This window comes from Chiroxiphia lanceolata, chromosome 16 (genome assembly GCF_009829145.1).
Source record: "Chiroxiphia lanceolata isolate bChiLan1 chromosome 16, bChiLan1.pri, whole genome shotgun sequence".
Taxonomy (NCBI): domain Eukaryota; kingdom Metazoa; phylum Chordata; class Aves; order Passeriformes; family Pipridae; genus Chiroxiphia; species Chiroxiphia lanceolata.
In genome coordinates, this window is record NC_045652.1 from 6,522,817 (window position 1) to 6,542,154 (window position 19,338).

General features: G+C 41.2%; 2 protein-coding genes across 7 annotated transcripts in view; one reads left to right on the forward strand and one right to left on the reverse strand.

Annotated features, from left to right (window-relative positions):
• SNN (stannin) lies at nt 1–8,632 on the forward strand. 2 transcript variants are annotated; one of them, XM_032704515.1, is made up of 3 exons: nt 1–139; nt 1,007–1,133; nt 5,910–8,632. In XM_032704515.1, the coding sequence occupies exon 3, from the start codon at nt 5,985–5,987 to the stop codon at nt 6,246–6,248; it is 264 nt and encodes an 87-aa protein (XP_032560406.1). In that variant the 5' UTR covers nt 1–139; nt 1,007–1,133; nt 5,910–5,984; the 3' UTR covers nt 6,249–8,632. The 2 variants fall into 2 exon arrangements, with proteins under 2 accessions (XP_032560406.1, XP_032560407.1); XM_032704516.1 differs by lacking the exon at nt 1–139 and adding an exon at nt 567–864.
• The window catches only part of TXNDC11 (thioredoxin domain containing 11), a 27,977-nt gene continuing 16,370 nt past the window's right edge, over nt 7,732–19,338 (reverse strand). For all 5 annotated transcript variants that reach the window (XM_032704505.1, XM_032704510.1, XM_032704508.1 and 2 more), the window contains 6 exons: nt 18,817–19,017; nt 15,763–16,546; nt 13,139–13,284; nt 12,323–12,432; nt 10,889–10,969; nt 7,732–9,274 (listed from right to left, as the gene is read on the reverse strand). In XM_032704505.1, the coding sequence (XP_032560396.1) occupies nt 8,647–9,274; nt 10,889–10,969; nt 12,323–12,432; nt 13,139–13,284; nt 15,763–16,546; nt 18,817–19,017 (1,950 nt within the window). In that variant the 3' untranslated portion in view covers nt 7,732–8,646. The remainder of the gene's footprint in view (nt 9,275–10,888; nt 10,970–12,322; nt 12,433–13,138; nt 13,285–15,762; nt 16,547–18,816; nt 19,018–19,338) is intronic.

A 19,338-nucleotide genomic window follows, 5' to 3' on the forward strand; every position in this document is an offset into this window, starting at 1 on the left:
CCCGGCGCTGTCACGGAGGGAGGGCCGGGCCGAGCGGGCCCCGCCGTCAGCTGTTGCTGCCCGGGCCGCGCTCGGCGCCGCCCGTTCCCCGGTAAAAGGCGGCGGCACGGGCGGGGAAGGAGCTGCCGCGGCGAGGCCGGTGGGTGCGCGGGGCCCGTGCGGGACCGTGACTGCGGGGCGAGCGGAGGGGGGGGTGCGGGGGTAGGCTCGGCTGGGCTGGGCTGGGCTGGGCTGGGCTGGGCTGGGCCGGGCGCCGTGCGGGGCTCGGGCGGACCCGCCGTGCCGTGAGCCGGGGCGGGGGTCGGTGAGGCGGGCAGGGGCCGCCCGCGTTTCCCCAGCGGGGCCTGAGCCGCCCCTGCCCGCTCTTTGTGTCCGCGGGCGGGTCCCCGCCCGGCCCCGCCGCGCTCCGAGCGCCCCGCAGGCCCCGCGTGGGCCCCGGGGGCGGCTCGGGGCTCCCCCGGCCCGGCCGCCCGTGCTTGGCTTGGCCCCCGGGCTCGGCGCTGTGCGGCCGCGCTGCAGTCACAAGGCGATGCCTCACGGCTCGGCAGCGGCAGCTCGCGGTGGGCGCCGGGCTCCTCTCGGCCGGGGAGGCTCGTCCCTGCTCGCTCCCTGCGAGGAGCTGGGTACGTGCTGCGGTCTGGACTGACCCTTAGGTGGATAATCGTGGAGCTCACGGCAGCGCAAATTGTTCAGGCTGAATCTCGTTGCTCGCTCTGAGCATCTGCAGTGTACCGTGCCGGCTCGCGCTGTTCCTTTTCCCGACACGAATGCAGGTGCAGACATCTGCATCTGACAGTAGATGCTGCTTTTGAATAGACCTAAAGAACTCTAAACCACTTGTGAAACTCTTGCCTTGATTAGCAGGTAGGTGAAGTAGTAAGGGATCTTTCCCTGACCGCCTGTAGCAAAAGCTGATGTTTAGACGCGATTATGTAATGGGAAAGCCAAGAGTGAAAGGGACTCGAGATGCGGAGCAGCTGGAGACCAATGTGATCCTTCTCCACAGGGGAGGAGCGAGGAGGAAGACTTGCCAGACAAGATCCAAAAGCAGTGTGACCTTCACTTTTCTAATAAGGTGATTCTGAAACTGTATAGACAGCTCCTACCCTGAGCTCCTGAGCTGCTTGTTGCAGGTACGTGATTAACTTCTGGGGCACTTGCTGTCTGAAGACTTGAGCTGAGTATAACAAGTGCCTGACTGTCAGAAACGTATGGGTGCTGTCTAGTTGCTGTTAGACAGAGCCCATAATAAAAAAAAAACCCACGCATTTGGAGAACTACTTTGAACGTAAATAGAAAAATGGTGGGTTTTTATCAGCAAACAAAGTTGGTATCTCAGCAGTTTTCTAATATATCAGAACTACACCATGCCACGGGATGTGTACAGCACATTACTGCTGGTAATGGAATGTCGGAAGTGACTCTGTTATCGTGTCAGGACAGACCTTCCATTAGAGCTCCGTGTGGATGTGACACTGACAGATACAAATCTGCAGGCTGACAGATGTTTTCCCAGCCATGCAATTGCCTCTGGAGCAAATGTGGTTTTAACACGAGAAGCCTGTTTCTAGTTCTGCATTAACTGGCTGACTTGCCTGACAGGCAGTTACAGCACAAACCTACTCCACTTGCTGTGCTGCTGAGGTCTGTCTGCTCTTGAAACTGTCATTGTGTCTCAGGAACATCTTAGATTGCTGCTCTCTCATCTCTCCATCTTACTGTCTTCTGTAAAATGCTAACTTCTGGTGTAAAGCTTTGAAAGTGAGTCTTGATTAAGTCTAAGGTACTACTACACTTCATGTGGGAACTGCTGTTCAGTTAACACTGTTAGGTATCTGTTTTTTTCTAGCAGTTGCTTGAATGCCACATTCTTGGAATACTGTCTACAACTGATTAGCCACAGAAAAGACTTTTTTAGCTGCCTTCCCTGCTTTTTTTATTCCTCATCAGAAGTATAATAAGGGTTGGGAAAAGATGATTTGCACTGAAAGCACCTACTAAAGAGCTCCCTGCTTCTAAAATAGCCTCTGGCCGAGCCCCAGCTTGTGCAAGGTAACTTGGCATTATCAGAAAGAGGTGGTATAAGCTGGAGTTAATGAAGAATAAAAAAGTGATCCCACTTTTTTTATTTGGAAGTGGTGAAGTCTGAGCACTCCTATACTGTAAAGGCCTCGCTTTCTGTGGCTGGATGGTGTGGGTGCTGTAAACACTTGTGTGCCAGTGGTAGAAGTACAGCTCAGATTTCCCCAGTGGGTTTTCCCCTTGTCTTCCCTTGGCAATAAGGATACTATTGTGATGAGTATGCAGCATTCCTCAAAAGCAATCTTACTGGCACATACAGGAGAAACCATTGTTCACTATTAGAAGTGTGTTGATTACAAGCTGTTGTTTTTCTGTCTCTTAACATGGAGGCTTTCCAACTAAGCAGCCTTTTTTTTTTTTTTTTTTTAATTTCTTAAGCTGAAGGTCACTCTGGTAGTTTTATTCTCATTTCCTTTGCCTTGCCCCATTCAACTTACTTAAGGTGGAATACTGTAATAAAACAGCTCCCACCTCCTCACCTCTCCCCCTCAAAAAAATTAAAGCCCAAAGACTTAATATTTGCACCTTGAACATAACTGCTTGATGAGGACTTTGGTATATTTGGGTGAACTATAGCAGATCTGAAGCCTCTTCCTACAGCTTTGCCTTGAACAGTACGAGTATTTCTTGTTAGAAACATGCCTGCAGGCATTAACATTAGTGAACTTAGCAGCACAATGCCTGGAATAATGAAAAACCTGGGTTAGAAACTAATGCCAGCCTTGCATTGCATTTGTCCCCTAACAGCCTTCTGCAATTTAAGCTGCCTGTTTGTCCTTTAGTTACAGCGTCTGAATTGGATAATAAAACTTCACAAGTGAAATTTCTGAATAGAAGCTGGTTATTAAGCAAAAAGAGAAAAGAAGCAGTTATTTATGGAAAAATGGTTTCTAGCTGATGTTTTCACTGCTTGATTGGTATCAGAACTGAAATAGGCTATTTGGAGTTCACAGCAGTGAATCTGACTAATCTGGCTAATGAGTAAATATGCTTAGGTGCTTGTTTGGATAGCAAGTGTGCTGGGAAGGGACAGAGCACTACAAGTGCCACCAAGTACACATGGATGGTGCTGGCAATCCCTCTGAAGATGAGGAATTTACAGCTTGTAATATCTTACAGTAAAAGTGATAAGGGAAGTCAGTGCTGCTCCTGGTACACTCATGGGTTTTAGCTCAGGTAGGCTTTAAGGAGAAAGTGAGTCTGAAAACTGTTTATCTCCTCTGGATAAGTTTAAGGGGATTCTGCAGAGTGCAACGTTTCTCCTATCAAGAAGCAGACTATGGAGACAGCTTAATCTGAATTTCAGTCAGTTGCTGGTGGAAAGAGTAGCAGGGTTGGAGTTCCGTGTCTAGAAAACAACACAGAAACCAAAGGCCTCTCTGGAAGTTCTTACTAGTGTAGTTACAACATGCAAATATTCTGTGCCAAGGATAGCACTAAGGCTGCAGGAGAGCTTCAGTGACCTAAAGCCAGAAAGAGCAGTGTGAGCTATCAACAACACTGTAGCTTTCCAGCAATTCAGAGCTACTGTCATGCCCTATTAACTAGTTGTTTGTGCCATTGGAAATCTGTAAAGATGCTTAAAACATGACTTTATAAAGGGTGCTGACTGTAAAGTCCTTGAGTGGGAAGAGAAGGATATGCCTGCAGAGAAGGAATGATGTCTACACTTTATCTCACTGAGAAGTGAAATTGAGTTTTTAATCAAACAAAAAACAGTTGGAACCTTAAAGGTTAAAAACCTATGGGTTTGGCCAAGAAAGATCTTTAAGAGGAATCTGTAAGTTGCTGTGTTGCACTCAAATTTGGACTAAAAATTGTTCAGTAAGTATAAATCAGTCTCATGCATCCTGAACCGAGACTGCCTAAAGATCCTGGTGACACAGAGGATGGTGATGTGCAAAGTTTCATCATTTATATAGCTGATGCTGTCTAGTCACTCAAAGACTGGCAGAGGGGTAGCGTTTGCAATGCTAGTTTCCACTTTTAAAAGCTATTTTCTAGATGACAGTAACTGTGTAACATAACGTGCTGCACCAAACTGCTATAGAGAAACAGTAGGTTTGCTGCTAACAAAGGTGGAAGCTGCAGAAGAGGCCTTAATGTGGCCATGCAGTGCCTGCATGGGAAACAAAGTAAACTCTCTTTTCTGCTGATGCTGTACTGTTTTGGCTTCATCAAACAGTGCTGCTGTTCAGACATGCCCCGAGGAAAATGAACTACATGAAAGTCACTCTTAATCACCCTCAGCTGATCACTCTGTGTTGAATAAGCACTGCAGCAGCAAGGTGATTATGACAAATCATACACTTCTCTGGTTGCAGTGGGCACAGCTCTGCTGTGGGGGTGCGGTGTGGTCAGTTTTGATTTTATTACTTAGGCAAAATTGGGTCTGCAGAACTTGGCTGGTTGTATCAGGTACACTGCAAGCTATTGACTGCTGTAGTTTACAGGGCTGGAAATGTAACCAGAGTATGTGACACTGGACCCTAGTGACATATGCTAAACTTGTCTGTAGTGGAGGTGTCCTTGCTGACATGGTGATGCACATGGGTCTATCATTCCATGAGACAGCAGGGAACAAACTTAGTCTCTAGCTTGAGCTCTCTTAGTAAAGGTACTGCACTGTAATTGCCTTGACTCATGTTGAAACGCTGGTGAGGCTTCTAGTGCAGTGGGTAACACCACAAACTAATGGTTCTGGCTCAAGGTTGGGTAAGACTGGCTTTTCCTGAGAGGTTTGGATGAAGATGCTGCAGTGAGTGAGAGACTGCAACAGCAAGAGTGAGGAAGAGCTTTTCCTGGAAAAATGTTACCCTCAACAGACTGGCACTTAGAGCAGCTGGAAGCTGTTACTCCACTGCCAGTCAGTGGGTACAGGTCAGGTGAAATGCAGATGTGCACTTGCATCTGACCTTAGAACCTCCTGTTGTACCTGACATTGCAGTGTTGAGCCCTAACCTCATTTTTACAGCAGTACAGAGGTAAGAGATGCTCCTGGGGAGGACTGGCTTCAGTCTCTACTAAAGTCTTCCCTGAGTTTCTGCTTTGTTAAAGAGCTAGGGTACAGGAAAGAAAAGGTAATGAGTGACTGACTTTGTCGTATGTCCTAGTTGAAGGGAAGGAAGTGAAGCTACCAGCTTTGTAAACAATAACTTTGACACTGAAGACAAGGCTCACACGACCCCTTAAATTTGGAAGTGGAAGTAGCAAAAGACATTACCTATGTATTTTTATCCTGCTAAAACTACAGCAGACTAAGGAAGTCTTGTAGCTCTTCTCTCCCATTTTCCTGCCTGCTGTCTCTGTTCCAATTTCAGCTGCAGTCCTAACACAACACCTAGCTCTTATTGTTTTAAAGCCCTCAAGAGGAGCATGAGCTTAAAATAATCATCTTCCCATTGTTTTGTTAGTCTTCAATAAATATAGCTCTACCTGCTTCTTACGAAAAATGTATATAAAGCAACATCTGTTGGTTTTTTATCAGCTCAATGAACAATTAATCACCTTCAGCCCTTCTAAGCAGACCAGTGTTATGGACAGACTTACAGTAATGCATCAGCATTGCAAATCCCTTCACAAATACCTTACCAATGTCTTGTCTCATCTTCTAGTCAAAATTGTTACCTCTTAGTAGGCTGGACCATGTGCTATCTTGACAGGCATGTCAAGAGCTGAAACAAGATCCCGTGATTCTGTGAGTGTGAGCAGCACAAAGCAGTGAATGCAGGCGGGTCACGTGCCATGTGAAGGATACCAGCCTTGAATATAATGTTGCTGAGTATGGTGAAACTGCACAACTTCATTGGTTATTTTTTCCACTGCAGGAGTCTGAAGATGCAGCAAGACTGACAGTGAGGACAGAAGGATCTCCCTAAAGTGCAGAGTCTGAGCTCCTGGCCATGTCTATCACAGATCACAGCCCCTCCACGGGCGTGGTGACTGTGATCGTGATCCTGATCGCCATCGCGGCGCTGGGGGCCCTGATCCTGGGCTGCTGGTGCTACCTCAGGCTGCAGAAACTCAGCCAGTCTGAGGATGAGGAAAGCATTGTGGGCGAAGGAGAAACCAAAGAGCCCTTCCTGCTGGTGCAGTACTCTGCTAAAGGACCCTGTGTGGAGAGGAAAGCTAAGCTGACTCCCAACGGCACCGAAGTTCACAGCTAACCTGGAGCAACACGTGTCGATGGACTGACGTGTGTAACCAGCACAAGAATCTATACTGTGAAGAACCTGGTCACGTGCACACCACTCATCAGAAAACACCCTGATGAGAACTAAATAAGCTTTGTTTGCAACTGCATGCACTGAAAAGTTGCACTTTGCATCAACTGTGTATCCTAATTCCTCTATGACAGGAGCTGACTCGCCTGGCATAATGTCCATTGCCGGCAATGGGCACAGGGATATACTGGTGTGAAGAGACTACTACCAGTTTTTTTTACTTGAATGTTTAGCTGAGCCTATTTTGATGGAGCTACTACTGTAATGTGAACTGTTTTACAATTGTGAACTGTAAATAGGCCACCAGAAACTTTTGCTTTGTGTTCTGTAGCATATGGGAATAATATGATGCAACTGTATATAACACACAAGGGGTCTCCTGAACCACAACCATGGATGGGATCCCAGACCTTCAAAACCAAATCTGCAGTTAAACCTTGCTTCTGCTACTAGATTGAGTGCACAGCTGTAAAGTCAGAAGTCCTACTTTTAACAGTTTATTGGACTAGTGCAGAGTATTTAATTTGAAAAGGGATAAGCCTTCAGTAATATGCTGAGGGAGGAAACAGGAGCTACAAGAAAGGAAGGGATTTCCTTTAGCTGCAGCTATCTAGGTTAAATTTTGGCTGCTAGAACTGAGTTCTCTATGTAGCCTACTGCAAAGAAACTGCCATTCTAATGGATTCCCACCTGGGAACTAATGATGGATACTGAATCCTCAGGGATGGTCCAGAAGGTTTCCAGGAGTCTGAAATGGCAGTAGAGCAGGCTTTTCTCTTCTGTAGTGCTGTGTGCTGAAACTGCAGAAGTGGTTCCTTATCAAAATGGGCTTAAGTGCAACCAGTATGAATTTTTCCTAGAACCCTGGTTTGTGTACTTAGCAGGTAGGATGTATGTTAACAGCCTGTTATAAAAAGGCATTTTAATCCACAAACAGTCAACTATAGAATTCAGTTAATGTATCTAGTAGATAACTCCCTGGATTTAACTGTACTTCTACAAGAGAAGCTTCAGTCTTTCCTACCCTTGGTAATAGGGGCAAGGGAGATTGCTGGTCAGTTTGTAGAAGTTTTTAGCTACCAAGGGCCCAGTCCTTCCAGATAAAAACATACATTTCCTGCTCTGTGCTAGAGTTCAGCTATAGTACTGTAAAAATGTGTTAAATGGGAAGTTCTAGACCTCAGAGGTTTGGGGGGAGGATGGGGGACAACACTGAGCAACTAAGGGCAGCTTACATGTTCTAAACTCTTAGTGTAGGCACACATGCTTTGAGGCCACTGGCCTGTTTTCTATTACTTTATACGTGGCCTCCTTTGCATACTGGTATTTTTAAACACTTAATTGTCTAGCCTTAATTCAGCTCTAGAGGAAGCATTCAACTTGCTTCTTATACCTCTACATATGGAGTAACTAAGGTCTAGCAAGCTTGCTTGAGAACTTTAACTATATGCAAGACAATAATGACCTAGACAAAAAGTCTTGTCCTCTCTTCTACACTAAGATCTTGAATTGCATTTTTAGTGCTACGTTTGCCCTTTTTTTTTTTTTCTTTTTTAATTGAATGCTGTCAGTAGCAAAAAGCTCCTGCTGTTGCCTCTTGAGTACAACATATGGGGTACAGCTGATAGATGTTCTTAACCTGACACATGCTTTTTAAAGATCCTGGTCTCCTGAGACTTGCACGTGTAGCCAGATCTGTACACTTCAATTGCTGTATTCCAGACCTCTTGTAAATCAAAGAGAAAAGGATTAATTCAGTAAGACTTTCTTTAGTTTTCAGCAGAGAACAGTTCACACATGGCTCTTGTGGGTTTCAGGACAGTCAGAATACTGGGATACAAAAGTGATACAAAGTGCTGAAGTTCTAGAACAGATCAGTTGTAGCAGGATGACTTTGTCCATTCAAGTTTACTGATTACACAGATGAAGTATCTCTATTTTAATTCAGCAAAGAGAATGCAGTGTAAAGGGCAAACTTCAGAAATTATGGAAAAGTATAAATCAAAGATCTAATTTCTTTTCTAGCAGCTGTAAGAGAAAGCCAGTGAAAAATAACTGGTCCTTAGTCAGAGGTGCTTCACACTGCTGCCCCTAAAAATCAGCATCTTTAAATTAAATGGATAGGTGTTTGCAAGTTAGTGCAATAGTAAAGTGCAGAAAGTGTTTTCCATTCTCCTCTTCTCTCAAGATTGGGGTATCTAATAAGTTGTTTAAGTATACAAAAATATTCCATTTGATTTTTTTTTTCCTAGATCACGTGGGGGAAAAAGTCTTTATTTACAATGAATGTCAATAAAATTTGCATAAATACCTACCCAAACATTTGACTTTATGTAAGCAATCATTCTGTCCTGTTTCCACTACTGTGCTCTGTCTCTATGGTATCAGTATTATCAATCCTTTTTTCCTCTAACGTGGCAGTAGCTGCTGAAGGTGATATATCATTATCTTCAGAAAGTGTTTGCTCAGACTGAAGGGATTCTTTAAGTTCATCTCTGCTCTGTAGCTTTCCTTCCCTCGATGCTACCAGAATTCTCAGTAAAGCATTCTCTTTAAGGAGGTTTTCTGATGCATCAGCTAATTCTTGAAGCTTTTCAGCCATTTCTAACAATTCTTGATTCTTCTGGTCATATGTGGCCTGTAACTGCTCACTGTGGAGCTGCAAAGTCTTGTGCTGCTTTTCCAGTGTGTGTTTTTGCTGCTGCAGTCTCTGTTCCTCCCTCCGAGCTTCAGAAAGCTGGGCTTCCAGCTGGTCATGGGCCTGGTGGAGGGCACTGATTTCTGATCTCAGCTTCTGAATTTCTCTCTCCAAGTGTGAGATGTGTCCTTGCTGCAGAACTGACTCTTTATGTCGGCACTCTTTGGTACAGGGCTCTGATGCAGAAAGACTTGAGTGATGTAAAATAAATTTAAGGAGATTGGGAAGGGTAACTGAAAAGTCTTCAGGGAACTTCACACTTTGCTCCTTCCTAGAAAGACATTAACAAGTTACAGTAAAACATTCAGATAGGTAAGCAATGATAATTTTATCTAAGCATCTGCTGTTTAACTCCAACTTGACATCTTGGGTTTTTTTGATCAAGCGTGGTTGGTACGGCAGCTAAGAGAAACCTAAACTCAGGTAATAGAGATAAGAGCACATAGATTTTCTTCTGGTGAACTCTTTTACCTGTCTTCTAGTCTGGGTGCCATAAATATCTCTGCCTAGATTGGTAAAAAACAAAAGGTATCCCAATCATGGCATCAAGGGTTAAGAGCCTGAAGGACGTGTGGTAGCATTACTGCTGGGCAGGTGTGATCAGAGTTGGAAGTTGAAGGACAACATTTAAGTGTTCCTAATTCTACATGTATTGTTAGAATTGAAGTCCAGATCTACAGAGCTACCTACTGGGAAATGACTACTCTGACCCTATAGATGTTGTCCTGGAAACAGGAGCTTAGTGTGTTCCAGCATCTGAAAGGCATTGCAAGGAGCAGTTTGCTTTTAAACACGTGAGGCTCCTGTTCATCAAAATTAAGCTGTTTCTCAAAGACTAAGCACCATGATTTTCCCTCCCCTGCAGACTTCTGGTGATCCATCAAGTTACTCTTTTAATTACCATCAGCAGCTTCTCAGCTGACAATCAGCTCCCATCCAAGTTTAATGAATCATGACATCATTTAGGCAAGAAATAGTCTACACTAAATCAAAACTGACTCATTACACCATGCTGATATTTTACTACATCATCTTCCTTTCTTACTGATCTAAACCACAGTCTGTATGAAAGAAGCTAAAAGGCTATTTAAAACAAATAGCAAAACCAAATATTAACAGCATGTGGTGGAAAGAAATTGAGAAGTGTTAATTTGCAAAAATTGTCTCATAAGGCAAATGGATAAGCTGCTGCACAGAAAACCTTAATATGGGATGCCTTTATATCCAAAAGGAATACATGACTATTCTGGGAGTGCTATGGATACTACAAACACTATCAGAACTTAATTTTATTGATTACCTACATGCAGTAAAATATAAAATACACTGGAGAGGAAAAGCAGGAGTGAAAACAATGACTAGAGGTAAGGGACCTCTACAAAACCAATTGGAACATTAAAAAAACAATTTTACTACACTATTCAGTCTGTCACTCTAGAGACAGCCTGGAACTGCTTTTTAAAAGAGACCAAGACAAAATGAGTACCTATGAAAGGAAATAGGGAAATGATCAGCTGGAATTTGAGGTGACTCAGAACTGATATAAATGAAACTATTTCTGTGCTGAACTAAAACGTGAATTTAGAATTGCAAAACTTAGGGCACGGGTTTAAAAATTTTGTGGTAACTACACAGCACCAGTAGTCTGAATTACCATTTGCTAAGGTTCTTGAGGGAGAAGGGTGGAAATCCGTGACTGTTGGCTGGGTTATTTTGTTGTTTTGTTGGTGGGGTTTTTTAGAATTAGAACATGCATGAAGTAAGAATGCATATATGGAAATGGATTACTGTTTGACTTTTTTCTTCATTAAGACATGTAACCAGCTAATTACTGTAACTCAGTACAATGAAATTTAAAAATCCACAGGGAAAAGAATTACATTACCTCTGATGAGGAAAAAATAAAATAGTTGGGAGACGGTCTGTCATAAATTCCCAGGGGAGGTCGTTTCGAGTTACATCAATTCTGTTAAGAAAAGACACACTGGTGAAGAGAACAGGCAGATGAACAATCTGTATTTTCTTATAAAACACCATTTTAGGGATTGGGAAGAAGGAAATGTAAGTATCTGTGAAAGTTAAATCTAAGTGTGTGCATGAGTCAGCAGAATTAACTACTAATATTCAAGATGATGAATCTCAATTTGACAAATATCTGTGGGGGTCTTTTCCCCCTAGAAAAAACAGCTCTCACCCAGCAGTGAAACTGCAGTTGCTCACTATGTGCACACCCTCACTGTGTACACACCTTCCTTCCCTGAGACAGACTTGCCTAACAGTTTCAACAGGAGACTGAAGTTATTTCTATTCATTAACCTGTTCCTCAAGTACAACTCCATTAATACTGTTTCCTGAAGTAGTTTGGGGAGTAAATTACTTTTGCTTCTTCAAAGGACAAGAACATTCTTAAGGGAACGTTTTTTTTCTAAAGCTCTGTGTAGAAAGGAACACAAGATTTTGTGAATGAAACACTTGTTCAACTGCTTGTTACATTTCTCTCTGCATCTTAGAGTTTCTTTGTCACAAATAAAATTCTTATTAATTACAAAAAGCAGATGATCACATCAGTAATACTGCAGTGAAAATAATGGAGCAAATGAGGAAACTTCAAAGTTGGGAAGGAGAAGGGGTGTAGGCTTGAGAATAGCATCACATCTTTGGGAATAAAGCTGCAATTATAAACAGGTGATGAGACTCCAGATTTTTAATTGGCTTGTTTTTTCTACACATCTCATGCTGCTTCCTGGAGTAAGTTCCATCAGAATAAAACAAAGATGCAAGCAGAGCAGATGTTGTAAATACTGATGTCTTATCAAATACATGAGCAAGAATGTTTGGGTTAACCATGACCTCCAAGATTTCCTGCTTTTCTTCTTCCTCCCTTTTCCCCATCCCACTGGGAATGGGGAGGGAAGTGCACAGGCAGCAGTGATGCTTGGCTGCCCACCAGGAAAAACCTGATGCATTTTGCCTGTCAAACAATTTGTCACACGCAGCAGTACAGCATATTAATCTTTGCTACAAATTATCAGACAGGGGGAACAGTTACTGACTCACTTTTTGAAATTAGGAAGCTTCAAGGTTAATTGCACTGTTTAAAAATTAGTTTTAATTAAACTGGATAACTACTGCAGTGAGATGCAAAACCACCAAATTTATAGAAAGGAAAACAAAATACTGTGTTGAAAGAGAAATGAAGCAGATGACATTCACATCTACTATTGCAAGATTGTAGAGAGAAAAAAAAGTAATTATTTTCTAGGCTGATGACCTCAGTGATCTGACATTATTCTGGAGAGATGAAATTAGAATTTTTTACCTTGCCACAGTGAAATTATCTGGAGGCAAAAGCCGAGCAAGTTGAATGAAGATGTGGTTAAGGGAAGCACAGAATCCACACCACTGTGCATAATAGAGCAGCAACACATTCTGGAAAATGAAATGGAGAAGAATTTGATTATGTGTTGGAGTTAATCTGCAGAAAGGAGGACTGGTTTTCACAACATCTAAAACTCAGAACCCTTAAGTTGTGAAAGTAAACTATATCCTAATATTAATAACCTTTATTACAAGCTATTTACTGATGTCCTCTGACTAATGAGTTAACACACAAAAATCCTTGGGGAATTCTCTTTCCATAATGATAAAATAGAGAAGATTATTTAGTTTAGGATCATTCCCTTGAAGTGAAAATGCACCAAACTTTACTACACTTGCCATGATTCTTTTGCAATCTTAAATTCTCATGTATCTAACAGTGACTGTCTACTTCATGTGGGGAAAAAAAAGAAAAAAAAAAGATTATGTCTATACTTCTGCTTTTGCCTCTAACTATCAAAGCAGGAGTTAGGGCTGCTGGAAACCAGGGAGATGCAGACATTCACTACAGACTTGAACAACAATGGACATTAAACCTTAATATATTAAAAAAATCAAAGTAATTTAACTCCTGTTCAGGATGGCATCTTATGTAAAGCAATTTCATGGCACGCAATTGGAAGGCTTCTGAATTCTTACAAACACCATACTTCATGTTTCAAGTAAGAAAAGCACATTGATATTAAATAAGACTGAGATCCCCTCCTTAAAATCTGTGCAATGCTATGCAAGAAACCTTTGAGGAAGGAGGTTGTACCTTTCCACTCGAGAACACAGTCTCATGGAAGGTGTGAGTAGTCACTTCTGTGATCACACGCTGTTCTGGAAAATGGGCTGAAGGGTCATCAACAAGATGCCTTTTCAAGGGACTGTAGAGAACACTGAAATTTTTAATGAAGTTTTCTGCAATGAAATTGATACACAGCAAGGTTATTTCAGTTTCACAGAGGTGATTTTGGCAGTTTTAACTCTTTAATTCAGAAGAACTTACAGAAAAAATACAAAATTAAACCTGGTTTCATGTCAATAATTTCTGACGGTTTGGTATCAACTCTTGAGTAATCACAACATGTGAAAACAAGATAAAGTTGCACTGGGTTTTTTTTTGTTTTCTTATTACAGTCTTTTCATTTGCCACACTAGTCTCTAATCTTCCTTCCATCCCTATTCAATGTACTATAATAATTACTCTCTATGTTTCTATCTAGCCACATACCTGCTATAGTATCATAGTATCCTCTCTCCATTTTTTACTTTCTACATTATCTTCAAGGCTCTGCTTAGGTCCACAATTATTTGCATTTATTCTTCCATTTTTATTCCTTTCTCTGCAATTGTCCTTTTCTTTTGACCTTTAAGTACCCTGCTATTCCCATGCCAATCTGACCGGCCCCTTTTGTCTACCAGTGACCACCTTCCTCTTTGTTCAACCTTCTCCTTAGTTTTATGATATTTAACAAGTAGCTGGTCACTGGTAAAAATTTAAAATAAGCTACAAAGTCCTCAACTACCTTCAGCTACACTACACTGAGCTTACACCATGTTTTCTAAATTGCTGCAAGATATCCTTCTACTCAATTTGGATGGAGAAATATTATTCCATGCATTAAAAAACAGGAGTATTCAATACGAACAGAAGTTCAAGACAAAAGGTATAATATGAAAAACAATAAAAATAATTCTTGGATCAAATAGAAACAGCTTGTACTTGTATTTCCAGTACAAAAACTAGACCCAAGTAAAACCTGCACTTTTGTACAGACGTACAAAATACCAGATCATCAAGTTTATCTCTGAAATGCAAACAGCAGGACATTCAATTTTATATTTACTATTCAGCATTTCATTAAATTCTTACACTAGGCCAAAACAGGATTTTTTCTTTCTAGATCTCCAGATTTGGACTATCTGTGCATGGTTAAGTAGTAACTGAAAGGAAGGGGGAAAATGAGACATATTCCTGGATTTTTACAAACCACCTGTAAAGACTGAGATCTGTTAAAGGTATTAAACACTGATCCGTTTTGTTCTTATAAAATTTTAAAAGTGAAGAGGCTTAAGGAAGTAAAACAAAATTTTAAAACACCACACAACCCAAGCATAAATCACAACTGAATCCTTGACAAAATACATAGAAGCACAAGTCTTCTGGGAGTTGCAATGACGGCACAGAAATACCCTGAGCCTTCCAGCAGAGAAACCCCCGTCACGCTCAGGAAATCCTGTGACCCGAGAAACGTTGGGGACAGAAAGTACTGGGAGCAGAAAGGGGAAGGAAATTTGTATCTCCTCATTCTGATCTTAATATTTCCTAAGCATCTGTTTATGGCCACTGAGGTTTTTGTTTGTTTTTCCAGAGTGTTTTCCTGGGGGGTTGGGATGGAGACAAGATACAGGGCGGGATGTGATCCTTAATAAGACCATGGCCACTTGTTCTATGCTGTGAATCCTTTTGTACTGAGATTTATGGCAAAAAGGGACTGTAATTAGTGCTGTAACAATTACATTGAGAGATATATATACCTTCTGGAACAATTTATTTTAATAGTATGTTCACCTGAATTTCCTACTTACATAGGTAACATAAAAAACCCCAGTATTTTCCAAAGGCAGACTCAGTTTTGCACAGCGACAAATGCACGTGGTTAGGCAGGTTTTGTTTGATTCAGTAATTTGTAAGTAAATCAGAACTGCAATCCTTGGGATGGGGTTTTTTCCCTTTTTTTTCTCTGTTATTTTTCATGGTTTTGTTTGTTTTGTTTTGTTTGTTCTTTGTTTTCTCCTCCAATTCAGACAGGAAAAAAGAGCACTGATAGATTTGGCCCCAACCACCTCAGAGCTCTACCTTGAAAACAGACATAATTTTCAAAATCAATTTACAATAATTTAAGTTGGTTCCAGAGGTCGAGAGGATAGGGAAGTCTCTGCTGGTAAGTGGGAAGTATTTCACAAAATTCTGGGATATTTTAGTACACAGAACAGCTGAGTAAACATCAACACCACCACTAATACACAAATGTCTTCTGTAATATCAAATATGTTAGATGCATAATAATTTTTTTTTTCCACAAGCAAATTAATTTAGATTTTACCAGTTCCTTCAACGCATCAGACAGTCAAGAAACACACATTTTGAGGTTCACTTCTTTTAAACCAAGTTACTTTTGGTATAGGAAACTTAGTTTTTATGCCACCCAGAACATGATTCTGTTCTAGCCAACAGAATAATTCATAACTGCTTGGTTAACTACTAAATAGAACAGAATAAATTACAATTTACAATTCTGACTATAGTCTTACTTTTCAAAATACTTGGAAATACTGGGCATACTTGGAAACAGAATTTTCTTAATTCAAGCATTTGGATAGTGGTTACCATACCCAGGGTAGGTCCAACAAGTGACTGATTTTGATCCAGGACATAGTGCACTTCTTCTTTCATGTCAACAATGGCAGCAAATTCCTTAAGATGAGTAGATCTTGATGCTCCTAGTCTCTCTGCATATATCCAAAAAAGATTTGAATCCAGTAGATAGAGATTCAAGGTTTTGTTGGTCCTGCAGCTCAGACCAGTAATGTTCATACTACTAATATTAAGGTCAGGAATAAAACAATTCCTATCCTCAATGTGAGGAATAGAAAATTGGGTGTTATCTTTCTTCCCATGGGAAGAAAATGCTACTTTGGGGGTCTGAAAGATGGTCTTCTCAGAACTAATGAAACTTAAAAAATGCCTGTTTACTGTCCTGCAACATGCAGTGTAATAGCTGAAGGGACTATAGAAACTTAAGAAATTGCTGCACTCTATGGTATTTGATATAACTTGAAAAAAGGTATGCTCCTGGAGGTAGAAAGAGTCCAAAGCTGCTTCTATCTCTAAAAAGTTACAGTGTGGCACGTGGACTTTATTTGGTTTGACACCAAGAGTCTGGTTGACGCAGAGCTCACAGACATTGTGAGTTCTGGAGATGGAATGCCACTGTGGCAGCACCACCGTGTTACAGCAGGGGGACTTGGAGATGGAAAAGGGTTCTGAGAGCTTCACGTGTGCATCTGTTACAGAGGAATCAAAAGCTGGTGAATCAGTGTCTCCTAAGTGCTGAAGATCTGGCTCAGCTGCCTGGCTTTTGTTACACTTGTGGTATTCCAAGGCCACTTTGGTAATCTACGGGGGGGAACAAAAGAAAGAAAGAAAAAAATCAAGATTAATGGTACATGGTTCACTCAAACGCAGCTCTCTCTTGCAGGTTTAACAACATATATGCAATTACAGATGGAATTTCAGAGAGATGAAGTTGACTAATCTTTTTTCTTACAATATTATAAGGGGCTCTGACTTGATAATGAAATTAAATTTTCAGATATTTTAGCATATAAGCATTAAATATACAGACAAATAAAAAGTCACTTTAAAATATTCCGTCCACCACATCGATCTCAAGGTCCTCTTTGCATTATATTTATTGCAGTGCAGTTAACACTACATTTTATGGTTAAATCCCACTAACATGAAGCATTAATGAGTCCAAGCTCCTGAATTTCCCTTATTTTCCAATATGAGGAGGAAATAAATAAAAGTGCTCCCATATGAAAAGGGAATAGAGATTTCTTCTGGTGTAGGTGGTGCACAGATTTTGTAACAATCATTAAGAGTGCTGAAGCAATGTTTGTATTCTCCCAACCATGGGCATACAGTTGCAATGCTGCAAGTGTATTTTGCACATAGTAATGTGACTTACTGGGAGAAGAAAGAAAAAAGGAAAAAAAACTCCTGTCTCTCAGTGCCAACATTTCTGTGCTCCATCACCATTTTGCTTTTCACAACCACGGGTAAACAAGCAGAGAAAAAGGCATGTGTATGGACCACAGAAGGAATTCCCTTTCTAGGAGACAAAGAACAGAACACACAAGAAAGGAAAACGAAAGAGGAAGTTTCCTTTCATCCTCATTATCACATTAAACAAAACCCAGAATATACACACACTGCTTTCAGAGGAACAGAAGTCCTCGTGATTATCAAAGGGATGTTGAAGTGTCACATCTAGGAGGGGTGTTGTGCCACAGGACCATCAGTATTGAGCTCATTTCAGTGAGCTATGATCAGAAAACAAATTTTGCTCTGAGAACTTTCAACATAAAACTTGAGAGCTTTGTCCCTGCAACTGTCTTACAGTCAAGTGGGTTCATTGCCTGAGGAAACCCACAGGCTGGCTGCAGTAAACAGCTCCTCCCATGGCAAACAAACTGCATAATATCTCCATCAAACTGAAGCTATGCAAGAGCAACTGGAATATTTTGTATTTCATTTCACATTTTGATAAACACTGTTATTTAGCAGAATGAAATTTGAAACGGACCATCTTAGCTTGCACTGATTTGATCTAAAATAAAAGTGGTACCTGTTACTAGAATGTTTAACCTGTGACAAGCATCACTGATTTAAGTCTGCCAAAAATAAGACAGGTTACTACAAGAGAAATGGCAGTTGTTTTCCAGGCAAAGATTGCCCCAACCCTACCTTGTAGCAGTCAAGTTTAGATTTCATTGTGTCTATTTCTACTTTGGCTAAGTTGTATCCTAAGTTGTTTTCCTTTTTGTCCTTATTGCTACAGACACTGCAATATTGATGTGGAAGGCCTACACTTTCCAGGACACAGATATCATGGATGTAAGTCAGCACTATCACCAAAACTTAGCCCTGCTTCTTGTCTCCCACAGATGCTTTGTCTGTTGCTCCCCACTGTCCTCAGTGCTGTGGGATCACCAGAGGGATGTGCAGCTTTGTGTTACACTAAATGGGATGATGGATTCCAGCTGAAAAATAGCCCAGGGACAAAAAACTAGTTTTCAGCCAAGTTAGTTTCCCTGCCTCATTTCTGCACAGCTACACAAATTCCTGTCCTGGGCAGTTCAGAACAGAAATAATGGCAGAGGAAGAGAAAACCGGAAGGTGATTAAAGAATGCATGGGGTATAAAAATCAGAGTGGTTCTGAGTAGGTTTTTGATTGGGCTATATTTTAAATGATCTTAGATAACACTGTCTGGTTTTACAAAAGCTCTGTTCTTCCTTGCACAAGCACCTCTGGAAAGACAGTAGAAGAGTAGAAACAGAATGGGGTGGACAAAACACACAGGGCTTCTGTTCCAGCTGGCAAAGATCTGCATCTCTCCCACAGCACCCACCATGAGGAGGAGGTCAGGGAAGATCAAGATGCTTGTTCTAAACAACTGTTGAATGAGACAAAGGTACATTGTGTGGAATGCAAACCAGTGTAAAGAAGTTGTGATAATATGGTTTGAGAAAGTGTTTTTAAACAAAACTGGATAGTTTGAACAACGAAATAAAATGAAATAAAATTAAGCTCAGATCACTGACTACAGCTCTCAAGTTCTACTATTTCTGAAGTAAAAAAAAAATAAATTATTTCACTTACTTCATCTAAAAGAGGATGAATTTCTGCTAAGGGATTGTAAGGTATAAATATGAGAAGTGCTGGTCCTTTCTTCAGCTCATTGTTCAGAAGAAGGCTTTTCCCACCATGTGGTCTCAGCCAGCGTATGAGCAGCTCTCGGTTTTCCAGGGCCCACTTGCAGATGTTCTCAGCAGTGTAGTTCATGATGTCTTTTGGATAGATCTTGAAGGGGGAAAAGAATAGTTCTTTGTCCTCACTTGGTTTAGTAATGAATGCAGTTCTCCAGTATGGCCTGCTTTGTTACTGGAATGACTAAAACTCTCTTTCTAAATGTGATATTAGACACCAGTCAACAAACTTGAGCATTTCATAAACTCTTTCCCTCTGGAAAAGCCTCCAAAATGCTCATCAGGTTATAATAACACACACAGGCAAAAAGGATTCTACCAGGGAAGCTCCTCTTTCTTTTATTAGATCTTTATAATCTTGACTTTTTCTCAATAGTACAAATTTTCTTTGTAATTGAAAGAGCCCTAAGTTGGT